Source organism: Podarcis muralis, chromosome 5 (genome assembly GCF_964188315.1).
Source record: "Podarcis muralis chromosome 5, rPodMur119.hap1.1, whole genome shotgun sequence".
Classification (NCBI taxonomy): domain Eukaryota; kingdom Metazoa; phylum Chordata; class Lepidosauria; order Squamata; family Lacertidae; genus Podarcis; species Podarcis muralis.
Genome location: NC_135659.1, coordinates 75,575,513 through 75,590,044, shown reverse-complemented (window position 1 = coordinate 75,590,044; position 14,532 = coordinate 75,575,513). Strand labels below are relative to the sequence as shown.

At 41.9% G+C, this 14,532-nt stretch overlaps 1 protein-coding gene across 2 annotated transcripts in view; it reads left to right on the top strand.

Annotated features, from left to right (window-relative positions):
• Positions 1–14,532, top strand: part of PTPRT (protein tyrosine phosphatase receptor type T) — a 619,644-nt gene that overhangs the window by 579,802 nt on the left and 25,310 nt on the right. For both annotated transcript variants that reach the window (XM_028734967.2, XM_028734972.2), the window contains 5 exons: positions 2,374–2,461; positions 6,385–6,461; positions 11,008–11,044; positions 13,897–13,994; positions 14,293–14,409. In XM_028734967.2, coding sequence (XP_028590800.2) covers positions 2,374–2,461; positions 6,385–6,461; positions 11,008–11,044; positions 13,897–13,994; positions 14,293–14,409 — 417 coding nt within the window. The remainder of the gene's footprint in view (positions 1–2,373; positions 2,462–6,384; positions 6,462–11,007; positions 11,045–13,896; positions 13,995–14,292; positions 14,410–14,532) is intronic.

The window sequence follows — 14,532 nt, the reverse complement described above, 5'->3', positions numbered from 1 at the left end:
GAAAATTTGAAGAAAAGAATATAAATATAGACCGAGAAGTTTAATCCATCATTCCTATAGTTGTTGAAATCTCAAATGGCATTTGATTTTATCCTGAGCTGTTTATATATAAATCAGTGGTTCTCAATCGTCTTTTCCCATGGGCCACTTCCAAATTACTGAAGGTCTTCGTGAACCACTTAATGGTTGTTGTTTTCTGCCTTTTGTAGCAGTTGTGTTAACTCCAGGGGGATTTTTAATTGTATTTTGCAGGCATATGACAGACCACCTTGTGGACCACTGATAGTCCATTGACTGCAGTTTAAGAACCCCTCGTGTAAATCATACTATAGCAGAAAGTTTTATACATATGTATATCAGAGATCTGATTATATTATTAGTGAACAGAAGAGGCATATGTTATCTATACACACACAGGATCTTTGTATTTTAAAGCAAAAACCCGCTGTTTTGATAGGACGCCTCTTGATCAAAGCAATTAATATCTGATAATAGCTGGCGTGCTCTGGTCCATGGGGTCACGAAGAGTCGGACATGACTAAACGACTAAACAACAACAATAGCTGAATTGTGCATTTCTTTGGAAAAGTCACTTTTACCATGCTTAGAAGGATTTTGTCCCTTCCTCATCTTTTTTCACATCAATAGCGCATGATGAGATCCCAAATGACTGCTACCATTCTGTGAGCAATCATTTGTAACTAGACTCTAATGTACAAATAACACGTCATTTCTTCTCTATCTTTGATGATAAAAATGGGGTCCCTAATTTACGTTTTTTGTGCTGCCCCCCTCCGCTCTAAAAATTCGCCACTATTAAGCAGCACTTTCTTGGTACAAGGAAATAGGTGTGTGATCAAAGATCTTCCCGTTTGCTGACTCATTACTTCATACATGTGGAGATTTGAGCCAGAACTGCTTTTATTATCCTTCTCTGACGCAAACAGGATCCATAGCGTATCCTGACATTATTTCCAGACGGAACCATTTGTGAACTGTGGTTTGGCATGATTATAATATCATTTTTAGCACATTTCACCACCACCAGCCAGCACAAATGCAATGGCTAGCATTACAAGAAACAAACAAGTGCAATTTCTGTTTTGGTTTTTTTAGCAAATTATCTGTTATTGAGCAGCAGGAAATGTGCTTTCCTACGAATGGGTATGTTATAAAGATAATTATTATTTGGGCGTAATTCATGAGCCCAGAATAAGGTTTCAGAAACCATAAAAAGTGCCATCTTTAAAGCATGCCAAGCAAAACTGGGTTTGTGAATGGCATGTGGGAGCTCCCCTTTACTATCTTCATCGCAGGAAAAGGTCAAAATATGGTATCAGTTCTGTGAAACAGGAGAAGATCCTTCAGTGTTATTCAAGAGTATCGTGGGCATTTCATCTTGATTAGACTTATTATCTGCCTTATTATCAGCCTACCATTCTCAACATGAAGGGGAATTCATATGGTTGCATTTTAATGAAAGCAACCTAATTTGCACCTCCTGACCACATGGGTCAGAACATAATTATCATTTGGATTTTGCACTTCACCAGATTTTCAGTACAGTTCTTGGCTCGAAAAAAGAAAAAAGAAAGCCAAAATGCATCGAAATGTGTACAGTATTTAAAAAATCCATAATGGATTTCTTTTTGTACAGAGTGTTTTTTTAAAAAATAGATAAATAAATCACTGATTAAGGTGGAAGTCAGAAAAGGAAGAATGCTAAGAATGTATCTTGTGCTCTTGTGATATAGACTTGGTGGGTTGATTCCATGTATTTCTTCAGCTGAAATTAAATGGAAGAAAAGTCGTAGCTCTCTAAATTAAAGGAGCCTTGATCTGAATTTAATCAGCACTTTGAATTGTGCTCACATTAGCAGGCCTTACTATATACAGCTACAATGCAGTATATGGATATATTACATGCGACATTCAAATAGCTCGTGAGTTTGAGAAACCTTTATGCCTTGTTTTATATTACAAAAACATTGCCTCTGTCCTCTGTCAATTTAAATATTTTACAAGGCAACTTGTATTTCTCAGAGGCATAAGAGAAGCAATCTATGTCCCTGTGTTAGAGATGGTGCATTGAAAAAGAACCCAATGATTACAAAGCCAGAAGCAAAATGTTTCCCACTTGTTTTTAGTGCCATTTGCATTGGGAAAGCAATTGTAAGCCAGTTTAAGCCATAGGATGCTAATGGTCTCTTCATCATTTTCTTATTAAATGTGCCCTTTCCTTGAGAAAAACAGTTGGCTTGGCTGGGTGTTAAATTGCATGCTGCCTTTTCCCCTACCCCTATTTCGTTATGTTAAAACACCTGAAGGCATTGGCCATTTCATATAAACACTCTGCTGTTGTTTATTTTGCAGGCTCTACCTGAGGGGCAGACAGCATCTTGGGATACAGCCAAAGAAGATGAAAACCGCAATAAGAATAGATATGGCAACATCATCTCCTGTAGGTGCAAATTCAAACTGAACTGAACTTCCTGTGTGTATCTGTAAACATCTAGCTGAGAGAGGGGGTATGTCTGTCAGCGTAACTGTGAAAAAGAATAAGAGCACAGAATTCTGAGCACTCATAACCTTTCCCGTTTGATAATTTCATGCTCAGGTTTTTTTGTTGCCATTCTACTTTTTCTCCCTTTATCTTTCTAATATTATGGGCTTCTTATTTTTCTAAATGAACTGCAATCCCAGAGCCCTGTCCTTTCTTTCCCTTCCCAAATATAATAGGTTATGTATGAAAATGGGGGGAGGGTGATGGTCTCAGGGCTGAAGGTTCTTCTTCTCTCCATGTAGAACATTTGAAGAGGGTTCTGCACATATGCGATCATCAACTCTGTTTTTGATTTTTTTTTTTTTTGCTGGGTAAACAGACCTGCTGACTGCATTAAATAGCCCTCTGCATGTGCACAGGGCTGTCTTTACATATGCTAAAGATTTGGGAATATGTCCATCACCACAGGCTATTATTTCTCCTATGTGCTTTTGCAAAAGCCGTACAATGTCTGAAAGCAGCAGGGATAGGGGGAATTGTGCTTCTAGACATTGTTGGACTGCAGCTTGCACCATGCCTAGCCGGCGTGGTCAATGATAATGGATGATGGGAATTTTGGTCTCAACACCCGGACAGTCACAGGTTCACAGACCTAAAAGAGTCTTTCATAACATGGGTTGCAACCAGCTTAGACACTGAACGAGAAGAACAACTTCCACTTGTGCAACTGAACTTTCCGTTCTTCCTCTCTGCACCACATGCTCTGCACACACACACCCCATCTGCAAATCTGGAGAGAGGGGAGAAGAGGAAAAGCAAAATTTTGTGCAATGACTTCATTAAATACAACCCAAAGAAGAGTTGAAACTCAGGTGTAGCCGTGATTACAGAGAATTGTGGCTTTAGACTAATGGTCAGAAGTTTGTGGGACACAGAACAATACTTATTATTGTTTTTTCCGTCAGTGCTCCTATTTTCCTTCAATGCTCCTATTTTCAAGCCTTTTCCTGACCTTTAATTGACACAGATTCTTTCTTTGAACCAAAACCTGAAGCATTCGTCTTCATGGCTTTACACGACAGGGAGCGCCAAGGGGCTAAATGTACACATACTTTCTCATTTTATCTCCTTTCACCATTTGTTGGCATTATCTATACATATTGGAAGCTATTGCTTGTGACAAACACTTCTAGCTCCGGTGCTCTTCACTCCGAAAAGTGCCTGGGCCTTAAGGGACAGGTTTATCACCTCGCTTACAGATAAATGGCGAGCACAAAATCTCTAGGTACTAATCACATCGGCTACTCCGTCTTCCTTGCTGTGGATTCTGACTGAGGAAGCACGGGGCATCTGCAAATACCAGGTGGAACGTAATGATCCTCAAGCAATAAACTTAGGTGAATTCACCAGGGAGGAATCAAATCCAAGAAGAATTGAAAAGTTAAGAACTCGAAAGCAGTGAAAAGGAAACTTTGGCCAGGAGGAAAACTGTTAGGCTCCCTCCAGTACTGGGCTGCTGTGCCTTTGAAAAGGAATGGAAATGTGAATTTTACCTGGTGCAGCTTGCACCACACTTGTAAACTATATTTATTCCCATTTGTTTATTTGTTTCTCATGCTGAATTTGGTGACTCTAGTACTGAAGCCTTCTGTACAGCATTGCCACACCCTCCAGCACTTCTCTGAATAAAATAGGGACATCCCATTCAATAATGATAATTTTAATATTTATACTCCACACATCTTTCTGGGTTGCCCCAGCCACTCTGGGCGGCTTCCAACATATTTAAAAATTATAATAAAAAAATAAACATTAAAAAACTTCCATATACAGGATTGCCTTCAGATGGCTTGGGGGTCAGATAACTCCATACCCTCCAACATTTCTCCGATGAAAATAGGGACATCCTAAGGAAAAGTGGGACATTCCAGGATCACATCAGAAACTGGGACGGCTTCTCTAAATCAGGGACATCCCTGGAAAATAGTAACACTTGGAGAGTCTGCATTACAAACAGGCTCAATCCTTAAACGGGACTGGTCCTATTCACATTGAGTTCCACATACTCACTGGAGCACAACATTGCTTTCAATTGCAGGATTTATCTGGCTTTCACAAAAGACACTTCCTCGCCCCCTTAATTATAAAACATTTCTATATGGCATTTATGTTTTTTAGCACTGCTGTAATGATTGATGATCCTGAGTTTGTGATCTCGAGAATTTGTTGTGCATGTGCAATGAGGCTTCCTATCACCAGCACCACAACACACAGCTTCACAAGCAGCACCTGAAACTTCTCTAAAACACAGAAAATGTCCCCATAGCACATTTCAAAGAAGCTAATAATTTTATTATTTATACCCCGCCCATCTGGCTGGGTTTCCAGTGTACAATCAGAATAACAAAAGGAACAACAATGATAACAACAATACTATTGCAGCTATTTGCAAGTTAGGATTAGTGGTACAGGGCTGAAGAGCGAAGTGGAAGATACACATATCTAGCAGTTGGTGTGATGATTGAACAGTCTTTTCGCATGTGTCATTTTTCAGTATCTCAACCTCTTTTCTGTTCCCGCTGTTCCACTGAAAGTCATCAGTTATTAATAACAAATAAACGCCTTGCTGCCTTATGAAATATATGTATCTTCCCAACACCTTCCAAACAGATAGAAATATAAAATTTAAAAGATAAGTTATGCTGTTAGTCTTAACCAAGCATAGCCCACTAAAAATATGAATAAAATAAAAGGCCTCATTACCTTCTGAAGGTTGAACTGTGGTCGTTTATATTTCTTAGCCTTGCTTTCGAAGCAAAGGGTTCTCCAGTGCCATTCACACTTTTGAGCAAAAGAACTCCCCACGGGAGATAAAACATTGTGAATGTTGCAATGTTCAGTCACTTGGCAACAAAATTAACCGCCCAGAACTGTTAAAAACCAAACAGGACACAAACATTTGAAAATCTCCTTCATTGTCAGAATTATTTTCTAAGTTCAGGATAGCATCTTAAATAATCTCACAAATGTTTTCCCCAACATTACAGATTTCCACTTGTCTCACTATAAAGCTACAGCTCTCCATCCATATATAAATCCCTATTAACAATTTATTTATCCACCCTGGCATTCTGATGCTTTCTTTCTCCCTTTCTATTCTCTCTTGTATCCCATCTTCTGCATAGTAGCTCAGGAGCCAAAGTCTTTTTTTTTTAATTAAAAAAAACACTCTGCACACCACATCATTGTAGATGCATGAACAAATGAGTTCTAATAATCAGCCTATGGAAAAAAACCTGAATCCTAATAATTTTCATCTATCTTCATTGTGTTATAAATTATCTTCCCAGCTCTATATCTACCTCATTTAACAACAAGTGTTTTAGCTTGCACCAAGCAGGCTGTTTATATAAAAAAACAGAAAAACAAAACAAAAAATACGGAATATCCCTAGCCTGCCTAGAGATAATTCTTATGCAAAAAAGTTTGCTTTTTGTGTCTGATTCAACTGCTTTTCTGCAATGATTCAGCTGTGCAATCCAGTCAAGATGTTACAAAAGGTGCTAGTTTTTCAGAACTTCTTGAAGGAAATACTAAGGCCAAGCAGTGTGTTAATTAGATCAGAAATCATACTAAGGGTGTCTGAGAAATGTGAATTTTATGAGTTCAAATAAATAACAGACAAGCTTCTGAATAACTCAGACAGGCATTGAGTTGAAGCAATGTGCATTTAGTAGTTGAAGAAACATCAGTTAGTGTTGAAAATCCTTTCACCCTGAATTTTCTATGTTCTTTCTTCTTTCTGCTGTTCCTTTTTTCTTTGATACATATGTTCCTGCCTTCAAGTAACAAAACAACATATTTTCTTTGATTATTTTCAGATGATCACTCCAGAGTGAGACTGCAATTGCTGGAAGGAGATCCCCATTCAGACTACATAAATGCCAACTATATAGATGTAAGTGCTATGGAAACTTTTAAGGATCTTAATGGTGGGTGGGTGGAGTAAGTGAGATGATAATGTTTGTTCTTGGATCAATGCCTTGAAGTAAAATAGAATTTGGAGCCTCCAAGACTTTTTTTTCACAAGCTGTAACTTTTCAGTCCCACCTGAAATAATCCTTTGAAATGCTTGCAGCATTCCGAAATGCACAGTGATTTTATCAAAGCCCCAGCCCTGTGCAGATGTAGTGACTTCCTGATCTCCTGACCAGGATGATTAGAAACAAGCTCCCTTCTGTTGCATCTCTTGTATCTATTTGTTCTCTATAACTAGCACATGCAAAGTGAGAATTGACATACAGTGGTGCCCCGCAAGACAAATGCCTCGCAAGACGAAAAACCCGCTAGACGAAAGGGTTTTCCATTTTTGAGTTGCTTCGCAAGACGATTTTCCCTATGGGCTTGCTTCGTAAGACGGAAACGTCTTGCGAGTCTTGCGATTTTTTTCACTCCCCCCCCCCTTTTTCTAAGCCGCTAAGCCGCTAATAGCCTTTTAGCCGCTAAGCCGCTAAGCCTTTAATAGCCGCTAAGCCGCTAATAGCGCTAAGCCGCTAATAGGGTTGCTTCGCAAGACAAAAAAACGCTAGACGAATAGACTCGCGGAACGGATTATTTTCGTCTTGCGAGGCACCACTGTAGTAGTCATTTTTGTCTAATGGAAAGCAGGAGACAATGGGAGATTGTGATTTACAGTGCAATGATCCTGCCTCACGTTATTTGTTTTAGGAAAGAGGAAGCAGCCGGACCAGGTTAGATTATTTGTTCAACTAGGTTGGTATTGTTTAGTCTGAAAGGCAGTGTCAGGGGTTCAGGGACAGAGGCACAGGTGAGGGAGGAGACAGAGAGCGAGAGGGAAGAATCCCAGGGCAGCGAGGAAGAGGATGACGATGACTTGAGGGATTCCATGAGTCTTTCAAGTGAATCGGAGGATTCCCAGAAGGGGGCGCCTGTGGTCAGGCCAAGGGGAGTCACAGGGGGGACTCATCAGGAGCAGGGGACCAGCGGGGGAACCCAAAGTGGGAGCTGGGAGTCGGGACCGGCTTCTCTGCCAGAGCGCAGTGAAGGGGGTGGAGATTCCAGAGTGACAGGAGAAGCCGGTCCCGACTCCCAGCTCCCACTTTGGGTTCCCCCGCTGGTCCCCTGCTCCTGACGAGTCCCCCCTGTGACTCCCCTTGGCCTGACCACAGGCGCCCCCTTCTGGGAATCCTCCGATTCACTTGAAAGACTCATGGAATCCCTCAAGTCATCGTCATCCTCTTCCTCGCTGCCCTGGGATTCTTCCCCCTCGCTCTCTGTCTCCTCCCTCACCTGTGCCTCTGTCCCTGAACCCCTGACAGGCAGCAACTCTAGGGTCTCAAACAGGTTTTTTGTTGGGGGGTTTTAAGATTACCTGTCAGCTTATCATTTTTAAATGGAACAAGGCCATAGCTTAGTGGTAGAGCACATGCTTTCCATGTAGAAATCCAAGTTCAGTCCTTGTTATTACTATAAAAATAATAATCAGGTAACAAGTGATGGGAAAGAGCTCTTCTTGAACCCATAGAACAAGTGTGGAGAACCTTTGGCCCTCCAGATATTGCTGAACTACAACTCCCATATTCATCACCTTCATCATCATCTATTAAATTTGTATACCACCCTTCATTTGAAGATCACAGGATGGTTCACAGCATGGCGCCTAGGACTTGCTGATCGCATGGTCGGCGGTTCGAATCCCCGCGGTGGGGTGAGCTCCCGTCGTTCGGTCCCAGCTCCTGCCCACCTAGCAGTTTGAAAGCACCCTTAAGTGCAAGTAGAGCAGCTTTGTCACGCTGGCCACGTGACCTGGAAGTGTCTTCGGACAGCGCTGGCCCCCGGCCTCTTAAGCGAGATGGGCGCGCAACCCCAGAGTCGGTCACAACTGGCCCATATGGGCAGGGGTACCTACCTTTACCTTTAAGGATGTGTAATGAAGGCACCAGGTGAGCCTCCCTGGAAAGAGCATTCCACAAATGGGGAGCCTCTGCAGAAAAGGCCCCTTCTCATGTGGCTGCCCTCCGGCCTCTCATGGAGTGGGCACATCAAGAAGGGCCTCAGAAGATGATTGTAGGGTGCAGGTCAGTGCATATGCAGAGAGGCAGTCCATGAGGTATTGCAGCCCTGAGCCATTTAAGGCTTGAATAGGGCCCAGAAACTAATTGGCAGCCAGTGCAGTTGGGCTAGGATTGGTGTTATATGCTCAAAGCACCTTGCCCCAGTGAGGAACTTGGCCCCTGAATTCTGCACCAGTTGAAATTTCCAAACCATCTCCAGCGGCAGCCGCATGTATAATGTGTTGCAGTAATCTAACCTAGTGGTTACCAGAGCATATACGACATAAGTTAAGCTATCCCTGCCCATATAGGGGTGCAGCTGGGTCACCAGCTGAAGCTGGTGAAACCAGAAGTACCTCTAAGCTATGTACCTGCTCCTTCAGAGGTGTGTAACCCCATCAAGAGCAGGCAGCCTCCCATCCCATACCATCCAATCCCCTTTAACAGTGCCTCTGCCTTATTGGGATTGAGCTTTAGTTTGTTGGCTCTTGTCTAGTCCATTAACAAGGCAAGACACTGGTCCAGCACTTCCACTGCCTCACCTGCAGATGTAAAGGAGAAATAGAGCTGTGTGTCATCCGCATACTGCTGAGCACATGCCCTCAGACCCCTGGCCATTGGTCATGCTTGCTGGGAATGATGGGAGTTGTAAACCAGCAACAACTGAAGGGCCACAGGTTCTCCATAGCTGCTCTATAAAACAACTTTCTGTGTTCATATGATTAAACCTGGAACTTGTTGTATTCTAGGCATATGCCCGATTGTCGAGCAATGTTCCAAACACTACAGAGACAAGAACAACTCTGTGTCTAATATGATGTCTAGTTTGGCTTTGAACTCAATGGGACTTTTCTACCAAGAAACAGAACAATCCAACTCATCAGGTTTTGTGTTTGGGTTGTTCAGTTGAGTGGAAGTGTCCCTCTGCTAACCTCTGTCGCTTTCACAGCCATCAGATGTCCTGGGCTTGACACAGACCTGATCACTGCACTGTCCTGGCACTGAGATTAGGCTCAGTTATTTGCTCCCCTCTAACTACCACTGCAGTTGCAGAGAATTGCAGGGCTATGGGATGTTGGGGGTGGGGTGCGGGTGGGGAGTTTGGCTTGTGCCCTAAGTGTACAAAGTAGTGCAGCTTAGTATTTTGAAGCACAGGACATGTAACTACTTGTATGCATCCTGATAATGTATAGCAATGGAAAGAAGGATGCAGACATCGTTTTGAACACTTTCCATCTCATTAATAGAGAGCTGTGGATTCATGACTAAATGGAAAATGTATTAAGCAAAGTATTTAATAGCAGTCCTGTTTCTAATGTAAGTCTCTTTAATCCTTAATGATATCACAATATTTTAAAGAGATCCTTCAATTAAGGGAAAGGAAAAACATATTTAATATAGAGCAACCCACACAGTTTTAAAAATCACTGATGCCTGAGTCAGTTTTGACAAGAAACAGATGTGTTGTTTTCAGATGAGGGGACACAGATTTCTCCATGTTCAATCTATTAATGACTAAGTAAGTAAGTCTTCCTAAAGTGAAAGCAGTTTTAATAGAAAATATGAAAATGGGAGATCTAGCTTTCATCTTTGCAAGGTCACATGGGGTGATGTTCCCTACTGGTCCTACTCAGAGTAGACCCTTTGAAGTTAATCGGCATAAGTAACTTAGGATCATTAATGTCAGGAGGTCTACTCTGAGTAGGACTTGATTGAATAAATCCATTCTCCCCTCCCTTTCTTGCTTTTGAAATATAAATGGTTTCAGAATTTTCACGACAGTAAGAAACATTGAAGCAGTTCCTGTGATGAGTTTACTGAATCATCAATGGTACTGTGTGCTTTGGCAGCCTCATTTGAAGGCCAACAGATAGATGGTAAAGTGGGAAGCGCGTCAGCAGTACAGATGCTGGTGAATCTTGCTCCATCCCAGCTCAACTTTGACCTTTGGGAGCCTGTATTTCTCACCTTAAAGGGCCATAAATTGATCTTCACCTGAGATTTAGAAGCTAGAGAATAATTCCCGGTTTACCTGCTTTTCCCACCCTCCCACAACACTCCGTCCCCCAATCCCCATCAATTAAACCACGTTTACTGGGCAATTACAAGTAGCATTGGTGCTCTGACCATAGACAGACGGTTCTCCTATCTCTGGCACCTGGAGCTCTATGTAGAAATGAACCACAATGCAGTGTTCCTGTATTTCTTGGAAAATGTCATTTACACCGTATAGTAGCATGCACAATGCTCCAGGTATCTAAGGAGGGAGAGAATTCCCTGCTTCCCTCTCCCCACTGCAGAGCACTACTTCTCTTTCAGATGAACATTGATATGCATGGTACCAAGCAAGCTTCTAACCTTATAGATGCATATCTGAAGTGCCCCTGAGATGGGAGCCTACAGAATTCCTTTCTTTTGTTTTCTTTGCAGGGTTACCATCGGCCTCACCATTACATTGCAACTCAAGGCAAGTATAGAGAAACTGCTCAGTAGTCCAAATGGCATGGTATAAACATTTAAAAATAAATACATAATAATTGACCTAAAGAGTTCTAGAAGTGACCTGTTGACATTAATCAATAATAAAGGCATATTCACAATTCTAGGTTTCTGCATTAATTAATGTATTTTAAAAAATAAAAATAAAACCTGAATGGATGGCTAGTAGATGAATGGTGTGCATATTTGTGCAAATGTCTGTGGTAGAAAGACTGAATAAATAGATGATGAATGGGGGCTCAGAGAAAGAAAACTTTGACTTTGACTTTGCCTATTCTTTGGCTTTGACCCTGACATGACCAGCTCTGATCACACTGGTCATCAATGTCTGTGGCCCTTCATTTTTTATTTTAAAAAATGCATTCCTGGTGTACACAAGCAGATCTCCCTCTTTTGCTAGGTCAATCCACAACAGTAGTGAGCACTGTTTTCTCTTGCCAGTGGTAATGTTCTGTCATGCAAGCAAAAGATAATAGTGTTCTGGATTAACAAATCTGGAACACAGGTTATATTGCTTTAGTTTTTACCATGGCTACCTCAGATAAGCATTCCCAATGCTATGTAGGCCTACTCAGAAGTAGGTTCACAATGTCTACTCTAGATAATAATTTCTAATACTATGTGGGTCTACTCAGAATTAAATTCCACTGGGTTACTCCAGGGCTGGCCAACCCATGAGGCCAGGTGAAGCAACTGCCTCAGGCGGCAGGATTCCCAGGGGCAACAAATCCCCCCTCCAAGGAGTGCATTGCCTGCTGCTGCCGCCACCTCAGTATTAGTGACAGCTGTGGCATGCTCCGTCAAAGCCAGATTGATCTCCTCCTTGGCAGCCACACCCCCCAAATGCCACCTCTACAATGGCCTCTTGGCTACTGGTCTCCTCCGAGCCTTGCTCCCAATGTAGATATTTATTTTCCCCTTGTTTTGGAGGTAGATCTTCACTCACCCCTTCTTCCATGGTGGGTGGTTCACCTTAGGGCCAACATTTCTCAGGCTGGTCCTATTACTCTCAAATGAGTATAACAGGTGTGAGGAACGTGTGGCCCTTCAGATGTTGCTGCACCCCAACTCACATCAAACCCAACCAGCATAGTCAATGGTCAAGGATGATGGAATTTATAATCCAGCAACATCTGAAGGAGCCCATGTTCTCCTTCCCTGTTATACAGATGATATATTCATATAACAGATCAATGCAGCTACTGTTCTGGAAAGCAATTCCTTTCTGACTTTAGTACGTTATGTGTCAGAAGCGCGGACCACTGGGGGAGGCAAGCTTATTTGCCTCAAGCCTGGGAAATATTATTTTTTATCAAATAAAATAGTGCCTCTTTCAATTGTTCTGAGACTACATAAAAAGAGGGAAAGTGGACTTTTAAAAGACAGAAAACATAAGGAGGAAATAAACAATCTGACGGGACGAAGAAATGGACAACTTGAGGAGGCATCAAAGGCCACACTGAGATGGGGGCCATAGGTTGCCCATTTGTGATCTACAAGAAATGAAATGATACAAAAGCTCAGAGCTTGAAGGATAATTTGTCTTCTGCTACAGAAGCACACACTGTATCATAACTAGAAGATGGCAGAAAAAGCCTGTTTGGTTTATGTCACTCCAGAAAGCAGAGACTAAAGAGATTGGTATCCCTGCAGCCTACACATGAGAAAAGTTTTAAAGCTCCAAGAGGCAGGCTGATAAAGCTGAGTAGAGACTATAGATTTTGGAAGACTCTTTAATGTGGTGTGATAGATCTTTCGCTGCCCACTGCTATATACATTCAATAAACAACAAGAGCTGTTTCTGATCAGAGGCCACAACGGGGAAAAGAAAATGAATATGTATACTCACGGGCACCAGGAGTTCTTACTACCTTCAAGTCTCCAAAAATCTATCTTTTATACATTTGCTGAAAAGGAACAATCTACAAAAAATATACCTGGATTTCTCGGGCTGTTATTGGAGTGGGTGATTCATTTTTATTACAAACTGAATTTTTAGTTCATTCAAGGGGACCCACAATGATGCTTTTGATTAAGGAAAATAATCCAACTTTTTGCCTTTGATTTGAACAACAGGAAGCCCTTTTCAAGCCACAATATTCTTAGCACTACGTTTCGATACTGTTAACGATACTTTCAAAAATAAAGTAATGCAGGACAAAGTCATAAATATGAAAAGAAGCATCTAGCAACAAATCCGGGGGGGGGGGGGAGCTTTCTGTTAAAAGCCACACATTTTAATAATTAAACAACAATTAAGTTGTAACCCAGAGGTGTTAGGTTGATTCCAATGAAGTCTTTGTACAAGTGGAATGACTTCTGTTCATGCAATAGAAGACCTCACCTCACCCAATTTCACCTCACACATGCTCAATATGTTGTGGTGAGCCCCCAACCTTTTGGAGCAGATTTGGGGGAGACAAGGTGGAAAGAAATGGAAGGAAAGTGATGAGCACTGACTTTGTTGGATTGAACCCACTATCACCAAAAATCTCATCAAGTAACTTGGGATTCTAGCCCTCATGTTTATCTAGTAATTACCCTTCCCAGGCCCAGCACTGTAGATTTTATTTTGAGTTGTGTCTTCACTTCCTTCCTCATTTGTCTCCTCCATGGCTCCAAATTGAGCTACCAATGTATCATTTTACATCCGGATCACTTCATTGATTTAAAAGTTTTGTCACTCAAGAAACCACACAGGTAGTCCAGTCCACGCTTTAGGAGGTTTGGCCTTTCAGCTGCGGTGGAGAAAGAAATGGGTTGTGCTGCAATCAGCACATAGATATGCATTCTCTCTCACACACTTCTTTTCACCCTCAGGACCAATGCAAGAGACGGTCAAGGATTTTTGGAGAATGATCTGGCAGGAGAACTCTGCAAGCGTAGTCATGGTCACGAACCTGGTGGAAGTTGGCAGGGTAGGATGACGATTGTTCAAAGCAAATGTGGGGACAGATCTTTGTCTCCTCCCACTTTGACAGATGGACAGGGCAACCAACATATCAAAGCGTTGACCTGCAGGGTGGGGCAGAAGGGTCTCCTTCACTGGAGGTTTTAAACAGAAGTTGGATGGCCATCTGTCAGGGATTCTTTAGCTGTGATTCCTACATTGCAGGGGTTGGATTAGATGACTCTTCGGGTCCTTACCAACCTATGGTTCTATTTGTAGCCATACATAATGTACTAGCATTCAGTTTGTGATCTTTATTGTCATAGGTGAAGTGTGTCAGATACTGGCCTGATGATACAGAAGTCTATGGAGATATTAAAGTCACCCTAATTGAAACAGAGCCATTGGCAGAATATATCATACGCACTTTTACAGTTCAAAAGGTAAGGACACACTAGCCCTCCCCTCACCAGCAGATTCTTTTTCTTGCCACTATGTCAAAGTTTTTCCACATTTCATTTAGATTACTGATGGGTAACTATGGAGTTGCCAATACTATTTCTAAG